The sequence below is a fragment of the Eumetopias jubatus genome, unplaced genomic scaffold (genome assembly GCF_037043125.1).
Source record: "Eumetopias jubatus isolate StellerSeaLion01/CBP00866 unplaced genomic scaffold, mEumJub1_p1.0 scaffold_4, whole genome shotgun sequence".
NCBI classification, from domain to species: Eukaryota; Metazoa; Chordata; class Mammalia; order Carnivora; family Otariidae; genus Eumetopias; species Eumetopias jubatus.
Window position 1 is genome coordinate 111,047,658 of NW_028274810.1, and position 18,239 is coordinate 111,065,896.

At 46.7% G+C, this 18,239-nt stretch overlaps 1 protein-coding gene across 4 annotated transcripts in view; it reads left to right on the forward strand.

Moving 5' to 3' along the window:
• TRAPPC9 (trafficking protein particle complex subunit 9) overlaps window positions 1-18,239 on the forward strand; it is a 541,110-nt gene that overhangs the window by 117,150 nt on the left and 405,721 nt on the right. For all 4 annotated transcript variants that reach the window (XM_088022741.1, XM_088022742.1, XM_088022743.1 and 1 more), the window contains 4 exons: window positions 137-222; window positions 3,693-3,819; window positions 7,359-7,491; window positions 10,216-10,379. In XM_088022741.1, the coding sequence (XP_087878867.1) occupies window positions 137-222; window positions 3,693-3,819; window positions 7,359-7,491; window positions 10,216-10,379 (510 nt within the window). The remainder of the gene's footprint in view (window positions 1-136; window positions 223-3,692; window positions 3,820-7,358; window positions 7,492-10,215; window positions 10,380-18,239) is intronic.

Sequence of the window (18,239 nt, forward strand, 5' to 3'; positions counted from 1 at the left end):
TTATTTTCATCTAAAGATGATCATAATGCTCACTGCTTCACTGGGAAAGTAAATTGCCAGAGGAGTAATCTGAAACCATGTGAAATATGCAGAAACACCAACTAATGCATAGATTATTTTGTGTGTGCATTTCTAGATTTCCAGTGGGTTCAAGGAGACGTGTGTGAAGTTCAGCTGATGGTATACAACCCAATGCCATTTGAACTCCGAGTTGAAAACATGGTATGTATCACCAGTCAACAACTTGCCATGAAACTAAGTTTTTACCTAATATTTGAGGCACATATCCTATGATATATGTCTGTTTTCATATTTGTTTTGCCAAAGATTATAAGGTTTCTGTGAAGGAAGACCACGTCTTGTCATGCTTGTGTCTTTAGTGCTCTTTGCTCAATGTTTGAATCAGTGAACAGACCCCTCTGATTTGAACACACATCACGTGTAGTTGATTGGATGTGAGATTTGAAATAATCATGTTGAAATTTACATGAGAGGAGCACAGGTTACAAAGTGTATGTTCTGTTGGCTACTGAGTATCAGCCTTACTTTATTGCTACAGGATGATAAGATGGTCAAGGCCTGAGGGAAGAACAAGGTCTGCACAGTAGGAGAGTGAATTACCGCACCACCAGTGGGAGCTTTCTCTCAGGTCTGAAATCCACTGTTCTGTGTCTACGTTTGTGTAGGGCATTAAAGGCTCACTTTGTAGTGCTGTCCACTGGAGCCACTCACCTAATTCCATAGTCAGTGGGAAGGAGATGTGTACTGGCTCTCCAGACTAATTCTGATGTCTCCGGGCCAGAGCCACCCACCTGCCATGAGGGTCCCATTTCTCAAGTCTCCTCTGTGCTTATTATTATGTAGCGCGGCTGGGTAACTATGGGTTATTACCTAGTACCATGTGTTGCTGTGTAGCTCTGCTTGGTACTATATGTTAGTACCTGATATTACATATTAGCATACAGTATTGCTTTGTGATTTTTTTTTCAGAGACTTGCAAAGGCTGGTTTTGAGATAGTTCATGTTTTCTTTTAGAGTTTTATGACTCATGTTCAGAGTAAGGGGTGGGCTTTTTGTGAAGATACCTTGATGAGCGCTCATGCCACGTATCATGCTGTGGGCAGGGCACTAGGGGGACCTAGACCCTGTCATGGTCAGTGCTGGGGGTACATGAGGTGCTCCAGAGCCCACGTGGAGAGTCAGGGAAGGTTCCCTGGGAGAGACAAGGGCTCAGCTGAGAAGATAAGGATGAGTAGGAGTTCACCAGGCAGACTGGTGGTTATTTAGGATGATGATTAGGCTCTCAGCATGAGACATAGGTTTCCAAAATTCTTTAGAGCTCTGAGAATTTCAGCTGCATGTCAAGCCTACAGCCCTGAGGTCACTCAGAGAGGAAGCCAACAGGGATGAGTATTGTCCTCCTCCTGTCATGCAAGAAACTGCCAGCTTTAGGGTTTGGCTCTCAGGTCAGACCTCTTAATGACTTTCTGTCTCTTGGCTTGAACAGGGAATAATTGTTCAGAGGATTTTTCCCCCAAAGTGCCTCAAGTATCAGTTGCTTGCTGCTCTTTCTGACACTTTTTTTTTGTCTTAAAAAGTAGCTTTCAGGGGCACCTGGGTGGCTCAGTCGGTTAAGCCCCCAACTCTTGATTTCGGTTCAGGTCATGATCTCAGAGTTGTAAGGTCAAACCCTGCTGCTTGGGACGCCTGGGTGGCTCAGTTTGTTAAGCATCTGCCTTCAGCTCAGGTCATGATATCAGGGTCCTGGGATCGAGCTCCGCATTGGGCTCCCTGCTCAGTGCAGAGCCTGCTTCTCCCTCTCCCTCTGCCTCCTGCTCCCCCTGCTTGTGCTCTCTCTATGTCAAATAAATAAAATCTTAAAAAAAAAAAAAAAAAAGATTGAACCCTGCCTTGCGCTCTGTGTTGGGTGTGGAGCCTGCTTAAGATTCTTCCTCTCACTCTGCCTCCCCCGACCCCTGCACTCTCTCTCTCTCTCTCTCTCTCAGAAAAAGTAGCTTTCATTTTTATCTGGTTTAAAAGTAATATGTGCTTTTTAATAAAGAGTTAGGAAGAACAATGAATAAAATAAAAATTACTACTAGAAGGTAGCCCACAAATCATGGTCAGAATTTAAAAAATGAAATTATGAAATATTTCAAGCATTAAGAAATGAAATTATGAAATATTCCAAGCATGTGAAATGTTAACAGGGAATAATAAGCGCTCCTAATATCCACCGTCCACATTTAATGACTGTTAACTGTTGGTCATATTTGCTTTTGCTATTTTAAGAAGAACTAAAATGCCAGTACATTTTGCCTGGAGACAGCAGCCATCTACGTGCTTTCTGTCTTGCACTGTTGCCCACTACCTCTGTCCTCCATGTAGATCATTTCATGCTTTGGCTCAAAATGTGGCTCAGGTGTGCTCATTACCACTAGAGCACCTGCTTCTGGGTGCTTTCTGTAGACAGTTAGGAAGAGCATGCATGCGTGTACACGTAGACATGTAATTACATATAAACCTACATGCATAATCTGCATACGTGCACACACACCTGTGCCCCCCCACACACATGTTCAGGACACACATGCAAAACTAGATCAGCCCGACTTCACCATGGTGCTGCCAGGTCTAGCCCATCTCCGCAGGGCCCTCTCTTGCCTTTGCCCTTTTCACACCTGTGTCCTTTCCCAGTGTGAGGACTGAGGTCCCAGCACCATGGTGCTGACTTCCTTGCTCAGTCCTGTAGCATGTGGAGTAGGTTCAGGGCTGCGTAGGTCGCAGCCCTGCAGAAGACAAACCCCGGAAGGAGCCGGGGCCTCATATGTGCGTGCCCCTGCTCTGTGTCTCCACGGTGGGCTGCAGATTTCTGCAGGGCTGTCTTACATACACATCATTCATTGCTTTGTTCCCTCGCAGTGGACGTTTTTGATCTCTTAGTGAATGGTGTTTTTGTATTTTATTTTCTAATATTTTTTGTTTATTGCCAGATGATAGAAATACCTTTGCTTTTTTTTTATGCTGACTTTGTGACTTTGCTAAATGCAGTTGCCAGTTCAAGTTCCATTGCTGATTCCATCGGGTTTTTATGTTACAGTTCTGTTTTTTCTGAGTAACTGTCTGCATGCCTTTATTTCTGTTTCTTACCTATTGCACTGGGTAGGACCTCTGTTACAGTGTTGAGGAGAAGTGCTGAGCGTGGACATGCCTGCAGTGTTTACAATCATGGGGCAGCTCCTCGAAGCCAGAGGATCTGTCTTGTTCCCTGTCGAGCATAGCCTGGCACATAGTGAAATGAACTGATCATTCATAGATGCATTGAGGGATATTAATTGATGATATGTTTCCATATTTTATTTTTTCTTTATGTTTACATATTTTATTTTTTCTTTACATTTACATTCCAATTTGGTAAAGCAACAAAAAGCACGTATGAAAAATACAGCCAGGAGGGCTGACATCAAGATGGAGTTGTTCAGACACCCACTGTGCTTTCCATTTCAGGGCTCTTTGTGGTAAGCACGCTCTGGCCGTCTCTGTGGCTCTCGTGGACCTTTATGAAGCCACACATCGCTGTCCTCCCGGCAGTCCTGGGGTTTGCCCGTTAGCAGATGTCCTCTGCCCCCGGGGAACCGGTGATGCGGTGGGGGTTTGGGCTGTGCTTCTCATGCCACTGTTGCTCGCTCTAGGGGCTCCTCACCAGCGGAGTGGAGTTCGAGTCTCTCCCTGCGGCGCTCTCCCTTCCTGCTGAATCTGGTCTTTACCCAGTGACTCTTGTTGGGGTCCCACAGACGACTGGAACGATCACTGTGAACGGTAAGGAGACTTGCTGTCTGGTTTCAGGTCGAGCAGGACAGCTGAACCCCTGTCCTGCCCCACTGAGGCCTGTCACCGGTCACCTGGTGTTGGTTCTCACCGACTGAGAGATAATGGAGCCGTGGCGTGGAAAGGAATGGCTTTGAGTGCATGGGATACAGGGGGCCCACAGTGTATACGGTGGGAGGGGCCCTGCTCTGTGTCAGGCCTCTTGTTCCTGTTCTGCTGGCCTCTTCCAGCGGGACTGCAGACATGCCCACAGGCTCCCCCGTGCAGTCCAGTCCTGCTGACTTCCTGGCTTCCTCTCGCTTGAGCCGACCCTTCTCTCCCCTCTCGGCCACCCCCCTTCAGAGGTCCATGTGTGCGCGCAGAATCCATCGTCCCCCTCTGCGTTGGTTGTCTGACCCTCTACATCCTGCGGCTAGTTCTTATCACTCCGCCAGAACCGCCGTCTCCGAGTCCCTAGCGAACCCAGGCTTGTCTGCCTCCGCTGCTCGGCCCCCTTGGGCACCGCTGCCCACCTGCCCTTGTGGGCGCTCGCCTCCCGTTTCTGTGAGGCGCCCCCTCTGCTCTCCTTTGCACGAAGCATCCTGCTGATGCCGCTTCTACACGCCCCCCCCCCCATGGTATTTCTCAGGGCCAGGCTCTGTCCTTCCCTCCTCTCCCTCCCCCTTCCCCCATCTGCCCCTCCCCTCCCCCCCACAGCAGGCTACCTCTAGGCAATCTCAGCCTCTCAGTGACTTTTCTGGTTTCAGGGCCCATCCCTATGCTGCTGATTCCCAGGGCCGTGGCTCCGTCCAGACCCCTTTCCTGAACCTGCATAGTCAGCCTCTAACCAGCCAGCCCCTTGGCTGCCTTGTGGGCGCTTCGCTGCAAGGTGTCCCAATGAGAGTACCCCCCCGCCCCCCCCCCAGCTGCCCTTGTCCTGTGGCCCGAATCTTCAAACTCGGTGAGGTTGTCACCATCCTGCCAGACACCCAAAGCAGGCCTTCGTAGGTGTGCTCACCCCTGCCGTCTCTCACCAGCTCCACACCTGCCCCTACGCTACTGACCAGCCCTTCGGTGCTCCCATCCATGTCCTCGGGCGCTCAGAGCCTGCAGAACAGGACCCTCTTACAGGGTTTGTCACATAAGCAACAGGGCTCGTCATTCAGCATCGTCTTGGTGGTTAGTGAGTCCGTTCTCCCTACTGCTGCCAAGTGGCCTTTCTGCAGGACATGTGTGGCCGTGTCATCTCTTAACCGGAAGTCCTGGCCCCGTGTCCACACCTGCCCCATCAAGCCTCAACTCCTTCAGCATGGCTGTGGAGCCCCCTGTGTGATCTGGCCCTGCGGTGCCTCGGCCCCCCCACCTCCCCGAGGTACCTGCCCCTCTCAGAGGCTCCTTGCACTTCCAGAAGCGTGCCCGGCTTTCTGAGCTCTGCCTGTGCTTTTCCTTCTGTTGGTGCACTTCCGGGCTTGGCTGGCTCCCGTGCTGCTCTCTGTTCTTAGCTCAGACTTCCCTTAGTCTTAGAGACTGCCCTCGGCTTCTCGCTGCTGGGTCAGGTGCCCTGCTCGGCTCTCCTGCAATGCTCTGCTGCCGAGGCCAGTTGCTCGCTGGCCTTGTCTGCCTTGCCATTCCCCAGCGTGCGCTGGGTCTGTAGTAGATACTGGGTGACTGCAAGAAGAGACAGTTCTGGGAAAGGCTGGTGTCTGTGGTGGGTGAGGGGGGTGTCATGCTGGGTTAGGATGTGTGGCAGCAAGCGCTGAGAGGGGCCCAGCACACGACTGGTGGGAATGTCGGGGAGAGGTGACCCAGAAGGGGAGAGTGGGTCGAGAAGGACTTCCTCCTACCCAGGGACCCTGAGCTTTGAAGGCCAACTAGGAATTACCCGAGTGAATGGCGTGGGGAGTGGGGGGGTGGTTCTAGGCACAAAGAACAAGTGGTCCAGAGACCCATGGAGTGTTGGGAACTGGGGCTGGCTCCAAGGAGCTGGTCCCAGGCAGAGGGACAGGTAGTGACAAGGCTGGGAAGGTAGACAGACGCCAGACCCGGAAGAGCTAAGAGGTGCTGGCTTTCTCCCAGGGGCTGCATCTCATTAAGAGGAGAGAGACGGTCAGACAGGCAGTGCGGAGGGACCCCCAGGCTGCTCTGTGGGGTATGGGCTGGAGGTGGGGGCAAGACTGGGGGTAGGCAGACCAACTCTGTAGCTGTTGGCATAATCCTGGGATGCAGTCAGGAAGCTAGGGTCACAGCTGTGGTGGGAAGTGGAGTGAAGGAGACAAATGAGAGAGGAAATAATTAAGACTGATGGGATTGACCCCTGATTAGTAACCGGTACCCACTGGATGAGGAGTCAGAGTCTTAGTGACAGAGCTCTGAGTTGGTACAGACAAGTCGCGTGCATTTTTGGCACACCTTCTGTAGGAAGTGGAAAGACCTGACCTCGTGTTATCAGAAATGTCATTAGACATGACAGAATTTGTCATCAGGTTTTGAATTTCTTTGCAGTCTTCTTCAGCGATACATAAGAAGAGGAAAATGACTGATTTTAATTAAGAAATGGAGAACAAAGGTTGCTTAGGTGAAACCACATTATGTCAGATTTTCTGGAAAGAAAAATAGGAGGGGGCATGTTGCCAGATGTGGGCTTCAGTGGAGGAACATGTTTGCAAGTTAAATTAAGTCTTTTAAGAAACGTATTTCAAAAGGAAGGAAGCGTGGGTGCTGTGAATTGGTGATTTTACGTTGCGAGAGCATTTTACCACTGGCAGAAGGTGAAGGAGCCACTGATGGGCCGTTAGGGCCTGACTCGCCCGGAACTAACCGGCTGCTCCTCTGATGCCTGTAACCATTTACTGTGCGTGCACAGAAGTCCTCACCCTGAGCATGTAGTCACGGGCGTTGTTTACTTTTCTTATACAGTGAACATTGTTTATAATAATTATCTCTCAAAATTTCACAAAAGCCATATTAAAGCTTTGCTTAAATAATTTCAAGTGCTTATCTAACCAGTGGAGGTTTTTTTTTTTTTTTTTTTTTTTTTTTGGCTTGGCAAATTCGCTAATCTTAGATCACAGTGCTTGTACGAATACGGCAGATTTGCCGGATCACGTAGCAGTTATAATAACAGTAATTGGCTCTTGAGCTTTCATTTTGATTTTGAAGACCTTGCATCACTTTTCAGATACTTACTCAGCGCCATTATGTCCTGCAAAGGAACACGAACTATCACTCCCTCAGAGACAGGCAGATTTGAAAAGCCAAATTGTCCAAGTGTTGAGACCCTAGTACTAAGTTGTGTAGAGATTTCTAGTTGATGAAGACTCACATGTGCTTTCACTCGGACCCAGGCGACCCCGTGAGGTAGGAATGTGGGGACTGGCCCCACCCGTCTCTGTGGGCACCCAAGGCTTTGGGCCGAGCTGTGGGTGACAGCTGACGGAACTCGGGTCTGGGGTGGGGGGCCATGCTCCTCCCTGCTGGGGGCGGCCTCCAGATGGGGGCCTGAGTGTGGAGGCCTTTCCAGGGGCTGTGAAGCTCTTCATTTCGCTTCCTAGGTTACCATACCACGGTCTTTGGCGTCTTTAGTGACTGTTTGCTGGATAACCTCCCGGGAGTGAAGACCAGCGGCTCCACGGTGGAAGTCATTCCTGCCCTGCCCAGACTGCAGATCAGCACTTCCCTGCCCAGGTAGGGGGCAGGCATCTGCCTTCCCACAAGAGAGGGCACTTCAGAATCGTTCTAAGCATACATTTTTAGTGGCACCAAGAGTCTGAGTTAATCTGTGATTCTTAGGACCAAAATATGGGCAAAGCGTTTCTTCAGGATAACCAGTAGACTATATGCTTTGCTTAAAGGGAAGTAGAACAGAGTTGAAGTGTTTCTTACCATGAACAGAACAAAATGGGAGATTAGCCTTTGGAATCATATTTTTTTGTGAAAAATAGTTAACTCTTATCTTTTAAAAAGTAGATTTTTTTTTTTTTTTTTTAAAGAGCATTATAGGAAAGCATGGAGAAGAAAGGGAGATACATCTCAGGAGCCCCAGAAATGATTGCTATTACTGCTTTGTGGTTTTTCCTTCCAGTGTGTATCCACCTCCTTTTTTGAAATACATGTTTGCATATTGAGATGATGTTATATTATACATAGTGTCCTGGGTTACTTTTTGCATAGCCATAGAACATAAGCTAAAAAATTCCCATTTTAATTGCTTCAAAAAGGATGTTGTAAAGATACTCAGTTTGGACGATGGAAATGTTTTAAAACAGGGCAGCTAGCAGCGATCATTGTACTGCTTTGTGAGTTTACTAAAAATGATCGAATTACGTACTTAAAACAAGTGAATTTCATGGTATACAAATAATACCTCAATTAAAAAAAGAATTTCGGTGGCTTTAGTGTGGCGTCCATGATTCCTTAAGTGAGTGTTGCTTCTAATTAACATTAATATTGTTGGGACTGAGTTATCAAATTCACTCCCACACATTTATCAACACCTGCCGCATGATCTAGGCTTGGCCTATACGACTAGCCGCCAATCAGAATCGCCCTCGACCTGGACTTTGCCTGTTGTAGGAGCTCCTGTCCAGAAGGGAGATAGATTCACCATGGTCAAGTTTGCTAAGTGCTCCTGAAAATAAGAAGTGGAGGGAGGCCACTCTCCCGTTCACGGTTCAGGAAGGCTTCACAGGTGTGATGTTTAAATTGGGCCTTAGAAGATTCACAAAAGTTGGCCATATGATCAGGCAAGGAAAAAGATGCCCAGGAAAGGGGACATGTCTGACTGCCATCTCCTTACTGTCACTCCTCCCCGCCGGACTCAGCCCCTTTCCGGCTCTAGCTCTGTCGCATCGGACGCTGGACTTAGGGACGGTTGGCACCTGTGTTGGCCGGGCCTTGGGCTGCACTGCGGCTCTACTTTCTCCTACCTTCTTTTCCTATGGTCCTGGTGGGGGGCTGATACCCTGTTTGAGATGCAAAGTAATTAGTCTCGCTGTGTTTTAGTTTTCCTGAATACCTCCTTTGCAATTCAAGTTGACTACAAACAGCTTTTACTTTGAGAAGGACTGCATGTTAAAATACAGAAAGAAGTCATTTATAGTGAGGACAGGAGTCACTCTTCCTTCCTCGACAGAAAAAGTTTACTTCTTGACTCATGAGCAACTTTGAAGGTGTGAGATGCAAAGCAATGCATTCACCTTGATTCCTTATGCTTTTATTTTCTGAAAATGTGGTTTGGATATAAAGCTTCTCTCTCAGAGCCAGCAATGGGAGTCCCCCAGGAGGCGCGTGGTTGGCTCGATAAGCCTGATTTGTTTAAACATCGTCTCTTGGATGCCAGAGGTGTGAGACCAGCATTGTCTGGAACATTCTTGTCTGTCTTTTGGACTGGTGTGGGGATATGAAGCTCTCTTGCGGCACATAGAACAGGACTTGGGTCTGACCCCGGTCCTTTGGACTGCAGCCAGGAGCAGAGCTAGAAAGCACTGGCTCGCAGGGAGGCTGTTGGGTACTTGCTGGGTGGGGTGGCCCTCAGCTGTCCATTTCTGGTTCAGTTAAGTATATGGTGTAGACTCATGGCGCTTTCTGTGGAAATCCTTCAGGTACAAGGAGGAAGAGAGTGGGGAGCCAGATGGACCCTTCCTACCCCAAGAGAGAATGTTGACCCTTTCCTCCAGTGACCACCCCCTTTTTCTTGGGGCCAGACTTCTCCAGAGCATGGTGTATGTGTTTGAACCCAAGGGCTGTGGTGCAGGAACCCCCGGGGAGAGGCGGCAGGCTTCAGGTCTGCACGCTGGGCTGCACTCTCACGTGGCACAGGCCCCACCCGACCACGCAGATGCCATATGACCCCAGGGCTCTGTGTCCCATCAGGCGCTTGCAGCCTTTGCTCGTCATTTTCACCTGTGACGTGGAGTCCCTTGTACATACTTTCCATTGATCTGTCCCTCCAGTGTCCATGGTGTCAGTCGGAATGGTTCATCTAAGTTTTCTTCTTTAATCTATGGGTTTTCACAAGGCAATTCTGAGCATGAGATTTGCAAATTTTTTAAGAGAGCACTGCTTCACAGATCATTTGAATTAATTCATTGTTTCATTTTCGGCCCCACCATAATCCAGTAGTTAAGGATTTTTATACTTCAAACACACACACACACACACACACACACACACACACACACACACACACACACACACGGCTAAGGCTGAATGGGAGTGCAGGACGCGTCTGCACGCGCAAGGTTCTCTGCATGCGGCACTCACCCTGTGCTCCTGATAGCTGGGATTCACGTTCCCCAGTCCCTGTTTCTGGAATGTGTTAAGTCTGGTGATGTGAATAGTTCTGAAATGCCACTGTTTTCTTTGAATCTTTCTTTTTAAAGTTTATTATAACTATTACTGCTATTTTAGGTCTGCACACTCACTGCAGCCTTCTTCTGGCGATGAGACATCTACTAATGTGTCGGTCCAGCTTTACAACGGGGAGACTCAGCAGCTTGTCATTAAGCTGGAGAACATTGGGATGGAACCGTTGGAGAAACTAGAAGTCACCTCCAAAATTCTCACCACCAAAGGTGGGTTTGACCCCAGAAATGTTTATCTTTTTTATTTTCAGAAGAGACACTTTAAATAGCTAGTGCTCAGAAAGTGTAAAAGCTTCTTCCTCTTTTAGTTTGATGCCATCCTGAAATTGACGTGTGAAGAACACACGAAGGAAGATAAAGGAACAAAGAATGCACCTTTGTCCCTGGTGCTGTTTACATTTACCAGATCCTCAGGAAGAATACTCTTGAATGAGTGCAGAGAAACATTAGGGGCTCAGACATGTTACCATTGAGGGATCCATCCATCCAGCCCCGGGTTTTTTGTGGGTTTAAGCATAGAGACTGTGTGCTCCCTTTTAAAGGCAGGTACTTTGTTTCCTGGTCCTGGGACATGTGAGCTGGGGTGTCGTGAGACCTGTGTTGAAGTTTTGGCTTCACCATTTACTAGCTGTTTGTCCTTTGCATGCCTCAGTTTCTTCCTGGGTAGGCAGGGGAGGTAGTACTCAGCATGTAAAGTGAAGTAGCGTGCAGTGAATATGTAGTATATTAGTGGTTAGTGAGTGGTATTGATCAAGGGGAGAGTGTATTGTACACAAGGAGGAAAAGGTACCAAGAGTAAAAAGTGGAAATACAGTCAGGTCATTTAATAAAGTTAGAGAACTTATACAGGCCAGTGAGGCCTAAGACAGAAGAGGGGAAGTAAGCTAGCAGAACTTGGGGGCATTTCCATGCTCCCGAAGTGGGGGTGAGGTGAGCCAGGCATATACAGTGGGAGCTTGACTGCTTGTGGTTGAGTTTCTAGGGAAGGGTGTACTAGCTACATCTTACTCCCCGGCAGAGAGCTCCCTCCTCGGGCTAATGTCATTACAGTGGGAAAAACCAATTGGAGTAAGTGTTCATTAGAAGTAGAGCCACACACCATCTTGTAGTTCCAGTTGGAGGGAAGGGCAGGGGAAGAGTTTGGGAGAATTTGTCTTGTAAAACATTACGCCATGAAGGAAGGAATTTGGATTGTGTAAAAAAGGGTGAATCTGAGCCCATCCCACTGGGGAGAATGCCAGTGCATCTTGCATTCCCTTATTTCTCCCCCAGATTCTGATGAAGGTGTGCGGGAGGGACCTGAAGCGTGTATCTGCCTGTCCTATCTGCCTGTCCCCGTCTGTGCCTCTCCTCGTAGGGAAATTCTGCCTAAGTTCAAGTTCTGGCTGTCACTTCCTCAGTGTGTGTTGCCTTGGGCAAGTTATTTAACCTCTCCTGGACTTTTCTTCTTCTGTAAAATAACACTAATAACAGCATCTACATCACAGGGTTATGAGAATTAAATAACATGATGTATGTACCAGTACCGTACTGTCTTGATGATGACAGCTTTGTAGTAGAGCTGGAAGTCTGGAATTGTGATGCCCCCAAGCTTTGCTTTTCTTTTTCAACATTCCTCTGGCTATTCAGGGTCTTTTCTGGTTCCATACGAATTTTAGGATTATTTCTTCCATTTCTTTGAAAAAAGTTGATGGTATTTTGTTGGGGATTGCATTGAATGTGTAGATTGCTCTAGGTAGCATTGACATCTTCACAATATTTGTTCTTCCAATCCATGAGCATGGAACGTTTTTCCATTTCTTTGTGTCTTCCTCAATTTCTTTTATGAGTATTTTATAGTTTTCTGAGTACAGATCCTTTCCCTCTTTGGTTAGATTTATTCCTAGGTATCTTATGGTTTTGGGTGCAATTGTAAATGGGATCGACTCGTTAATTTGTCTCTCTTCTGTCTTGTTGGTGTATAGGAATGCCACTGATTTCTGTGCATTGATTTTCTATCCTGCCGCTTGACTGAATTCCTGTATGAGTTCTAGCAGTTTTGGGGTGGAGTCTTTTGGGTTTTCCACATAAAGTATCATATCCAAATCAAAACCTCAATGAGATACCACCTCACACCAGTCAGAATGGCTGAAATTAACAAGTCAGGAAACGACAGATGTTGGCGGGGATGCGGAGAAAGGGGAACCCTCCTACACTGTTGGCGGGAATGCAAGCTGGTGCAACCCCTCTGGAAAACAGTATGGAGGTTCCTCAAACAGTTGAAAATAGAGCTACCATACGACCCAGCAATTGCACTACTGGGTAGTTACCCCAAAGATACAAATGTAGGGATCCGAAGGGGTACGTGCACCCTGATGTTTATAGCAGCAATGTCCACAATAGCCAAACTGTGGAAAGAGCCAAGATGTCCATCGACAGATGAATGGATAAAGAAGAGGTGGTATATATACACAATGGAATATTATGCAGCCATCAAAAGGAATGAGATCTTGCCATTTGCAACGACGTGGTTGGAACTGGAGGGTGTTATGCTGAGTGAAATACGTCAATCAGAGAAAGACATGTATCATATGATCTCACTGATATGAGGAATTCTTAATCTCAGGAAGCAAACTGAGGGTTGCTGGAGTGGGGGTAGGGTGGGAGGGATGGGGTGGCTGGGGGATAGACATTGGGGAGGGTATGTGCTATGGTGAGCGCTGTGAATTGTGCAAGACTGTTGAATCACAGATCTGTACCTCTGAAACAAATAGTGCAATATATGTTAAAAAAAAAAAAGATAGCAGGAGGGGAAGAATGAAGGGGGGGAAATCAGAGGGGGAGACAAACCATGAGAGACGATGGACTCTGAAAATCAAACTGAGGGTTCTAGATGGGAGGAGGGTGGGGGATGGGTTAGCCTGGTGATGGGTATTAAAGAGGGCACGTTCTGCATGGAGCACTGGGTGTTATGCACAAACAATGAATCATGGAACACTACATCAAAAACTAATGATGTAATGTATGGTGATTAACATAACAAAAAAATTTAAAGGAAAAAGATGATGTATGTAAAGTGCTTGGAACAGTGCTTGCTGTATTATTAACACTCAGATTTGTTAGCTGTTAACTATCACGGCTGTCACCACCACCATCACCACCATCACCACCATCACCACCACCACCACCACCACCATCACCATCTCCACTATAATCATCACCACCTCCACGTCCATCACCACCACTATAACCACCACTACCACCTCCACCATCTCCACCATCATCATCACCACCATCTCCACCGTCAACACCATCACCACCACCATAACTACCACTACCACCTCCACCATCACCACCTCCACCATCACCACCTCCACCACCACCACCTCCACCACCACCACCTCCACCACCATCACCACCATCTCCACCATCACCACGTCCATCAGCATCACCACCACCATCACCACCTCCACCACCATCACCACATCCATCACCATCACCACCACAACTACCACTACCACCTCCACCATCACCACCTCCACCACCATCACCACCATCACCATCACCATCACCATCACCACCACCACAACTACCACTACCACCTCCACCATCATCACCACCATCACCTCTACCATCACCACCATCACCACCATCACCTCCACCATTACCACCACCACCACCACCACCACCATCATCACCATTACCATTGCTGCTACCACCAGCAACATTGTCACCACCACCACTGCCACCCTTATTACTGTCACCATTGTCACCCCTGCTGCCATCACCATTTGTTTTCATTGCTGTGGAATGCTCTACCGTGTGAATGCACCACACTTTATGACTGAGCACATTTGGGTGATTTCCGTCTTGGGACTATTAAGAGTAGTGCTGCTCTTGAGTATTTTGGCACATGCTTTGGTGGACTTCTGTAGATGTTTCTGTTGAGTATATCGCTGGGTGGTGGGGTATACGTGTATTCAGCTTTAGAGCAAAACACTTTTCCAAAGTGGTTGTACTCATTCACACCATCATTGTGTGAGAGTTCTGGTTGCTCAAGTCCTCACTGATTCTTGGCATTTGTAGTCATTTTATCCATTCTGGTGGTGAGGATGGGCTGTAACTATGTAACACTGAGGTTTTAGTTTGCATTTGATGACTAGTGTAGTTCAATACCTTTAATATGGTTTTGGATACTCAGATCCTTTTTGGTACAAGTGCTTTGTCCCTTTTTCCTACTGGGTGTTCTTCCTTCTCCTCTCTGTCTGTCTGTCTCCCCCTCTCTCCTGACTTGTAAGACTTGTGTATGTTCTGGGTATGAACTCTTTGGGAATAAGTGTGAATATCTTCTCCTGTGTGGTTGCCTGTGCAGTCTCTTAGTGGTGCTTTGGATGAATGGAAGTTATTAATTTTAACATGGTTCACTTAATCATTTTTTCTTCTGTGGTCATTACCTTTTGTGTCTCATTTAAAGAAATTTGTCTACTCTTAGTCTGTGGGAAGCTTTGGTGACTCTGCCTTAGTCTCATCCTTTCTTTCCCCTATTTTTGGGAGCAAGTACATACAGATTAGGTAGGAAATGCCTCTCCAACACGAAATACCTTCATGTGGTATTTGGAATTTAATCATTGCTTATAGGGTGTGGTCATTGTTGGAACCCATGAACTCCTAGTGAATGACAGATAACCACAGAATCTGTAATGGTGAAACATGCCCTGTAACTTACCTACCGTCACAGCTTAGCAACTGGAAACCATCTTTTCCTTTTCTCAAATAAACCCAGATGGTGATCGTGTGTCCACTCTTTGTGTAAATAAACCCAGATGGCAGATCTTGTGTCCACTATTTGTTACGAACTTGCTGCTCCTTTCTGAAGCAGCGTCCTCCTGTTGTCCCTTTTGGAAGTCTTCGAGCAACTTCCTTTTGTCCTGGACCCCAGGACCTGTGTGACTAGCCTCTACCCTGTGCTTCAGCCTCCTCTTTGGCCACCTCTCCCCTTAAACTCCCATCGTGCAGGTCATTCGGATCTAATTTCAGTTGCCTGGACATTCGTGCCCTCTCTTTTACACTTTAGGATAAACCACCTTCTCTCTCTAGAGCTCACCTTGCTGACTTCCGCTCCTGCCCCTTTACCTCCTCATTTCCGGTGAATTTCCCCTCTGGGTTCCTGCTTAGTGGTCACCCTGGGAAACCTTCCCCACCTGGGCTCCTGGGTCCCCTCCTTTGTTGTCTCAGAGAGCATGGTGGGTCCACTTCCAAACAGCACGTTTATAAGTGAGAAAAGAAAGCTGGCCATCTTTTAAAGTTCTCATTGCAAGCTGCGATATGTTATATGTGGAATTAAATTAGTAAAAACAATCTGCTTCCAAAATATACAAAGGGAGTAACTCTGGTCACTTATATTCTACAGTGCCAAAAAGCTGTCAGTATTAATGAATGATCTCATATACAGGAGAAGAGGGAACAATGTCTTAAACTGGGAGCAGGAGAAGGAGTGAGGTGTTTGAGTGGGGGAAGGTAGTGGAGACTCGGTGAGGTTGCGCCGTGGGTAGTGGGGAAAACGGGCAGCATGTCTTTCCACGTGAGCACGATCTTTATTTGAGCCCAATGAGGTTAGCTTCTTTAAGGGCATCTTAAATGTCTGCTCCACGGGAATCTTCCACCTGGAATTAAATGCTTCCTTGTCTGGGCTCCTTTTTTTGTGTTGCTACGAGTTCTTTTATACCTTGGTAGTGACGCTGACTTTTACGTTTTAGCACTTACCACGTGCCGGCTGAGCAGTAAGAGGCCTGACCAGTCTGTTACTTTACTGCTGTATCACCGGTGCCCAAGGGTTAAGCCCAGTGCTTGTCACATAGTGAGTGATTAGTAAGGACAGCTAGTGCACCCACTGTGCAGGGCTGTCATGAGAGTGAAAGGTGACGGCAGTACATGGAAAGCTCTTAGGACGGCTCTGAGCACAAAAGTATGGAGCTTACGCTTGCTTTAAGAATACTTCTAGTTCTCGATGTGTCCCGTCTGCAGAGGTCTGTGTGCTTCAGGCCTTGGCTGTGCGGGAGGCTGTCTGCAGGCCTCACGTTCTCTTTTCTCCCATTCCTGACACCCCAGAAGCACCCAGAGTTTTGTCAGGGGCTCTCACGAGTCTTGGACATGTCCTGTCTCCCCTCTGAATAAACACCCTCTTCTTTAGATAAAGAGAAATTCCTGTTTTTTTTCCCCTATCTTCCTTGCTTTCCTGTCTTGTTTTAATCCCTAATCTTACCAACTCATTTTAAGAATCCTTTTGTATTTAGGATCTGTGATACTAATAGTGAAACAGACCTGTGTGGGTCCTCTCAGGAGTCTCAACCGTAGTTTAGGCCCTTACGGGGTGAGTGTGTCCCTGTGTTCGCAAGTACCTGACGTGGAGACGAGCATCTGTGATCCAGCGCAGCCAGACAAGGGCTCTCTGTCAGCGTCATGTAAATTTTAATTATAATCCATTTGTGAGCAAGTTTTTTTTTTTTTTTAAGATTATTTATTTGTTATTTGAGAAGAATGAGAGAGCATGAGAGGGGGCGGGTCAGAGGGAGAAGCAGCTTGTTTAAGATGAAAATTTCTATCTTTACTTAAATAACCATAGAATTTATTATAACAAAACCCAAATTAAGGGAATTGATTGTATCTGCTTTTTAGCCATCTTCTAAGACACGTGTGAGTGTACAAACCCAAATATTCGCATGCATGTGTACATAAAAACACCTCCCCCTTAATAACTTCTTTCTGCTAGTGTAATTTTTTTGACAAAAAGCAATGATTCCACGTTGGCGTAACTAAAAACTCCTAAGCATTCGGACTGACGCGAGATTCTGTCCTGCCCACATTTCTCATGAGTGCTGTATCGCCGAGTCCCTGCGGTTAGACGCAGACAGGGACGGTTCTCAGATGGTGGAGGTCGACAGCAGTAGCCCCTCCTGGATCACTGTCAACACAAAATAACCAGTTTCACTTGACTGCATGAAGCTAAACTCTAGCATTAAAATAATGACTGTTATTTCTGAAACCGAATCCCATAGGGGGAAAAATTAGAGACAAATGCTACACTACTGATTTATGTTTATCTGTTTGTTCTTTGCAGCACATTGCTGCACGGGATTTTTTTTTTTTTTTGAGGTCAAGCCTGAGAATTTTTTACATCGATTTATAAATGACATACAGTATTATATTAGTTTCAAGTATATAACATAGTGGTTTGATACTTTCATACATTATGAAATGATCACAATGGGTCTAGTTACCATCTGTCACCACACAGAAGTATGTACTGACTCTCTTCCCTGTGCTGTCCGTGACGTCCCTGGGATTTAGTTATTTGATAACGGAAGTTTGTACGAATCCATCCCCTTTATCTACTTTGCCCATCCCCCGACCCCCTCCTCTGGCAGTCACCAGTTTGTTCTGTGTATTTATGAGTGTATTTCTCTTTTGTTCTGTCTATTCATTTGTCTTATGTTTTGGAGTCCACATATGAGTGGAATCATGCGGTATTTGTCTTTCTCTGTCTTACTTATTTCACTTAGCATAATACCCGCTAGCTTATCCACATCATTGCACATGGCAAGATTGCATTCTTTTATGGCTGAGGAGTATTCCATCGTGTAAATACACGACATCTTCTTTATCCATTCCTCAGTCGATGGACACTTAGGCTGCTTCCATGTCTCCGTTGCTGTAGATAATGCTGGAGTGAACTTAGAGGTGCATATATTTTTTTGAATTAGTGTTTTCTTCAGATAAATACCAAGAAGTGTATTTGCTGGGTCCTATGGTAGTTCTATTTTTAATTTTTCGAGCATAGGATTTTGAAAAATTTCTCTGGATATTCCATGTTGTACCACGGTAATGAAAGGAAGAAACAGAAAGGTCCACTTTTGAGGTGTAAAAATGTATTAAACCTGACCATGAAGCTGTTGGGCTTTCTGTCCTGCGGCAGTGGCCCGAGAGACTTCTTGTCTCTGTGCGTTTCGTCTGTTGTTACTTAGATGTAAATACTGTGGTTATTTGCACTGGAGGGTGTTAATAAGCTGTTCTCTGTGAGTGGCTTTACCTATT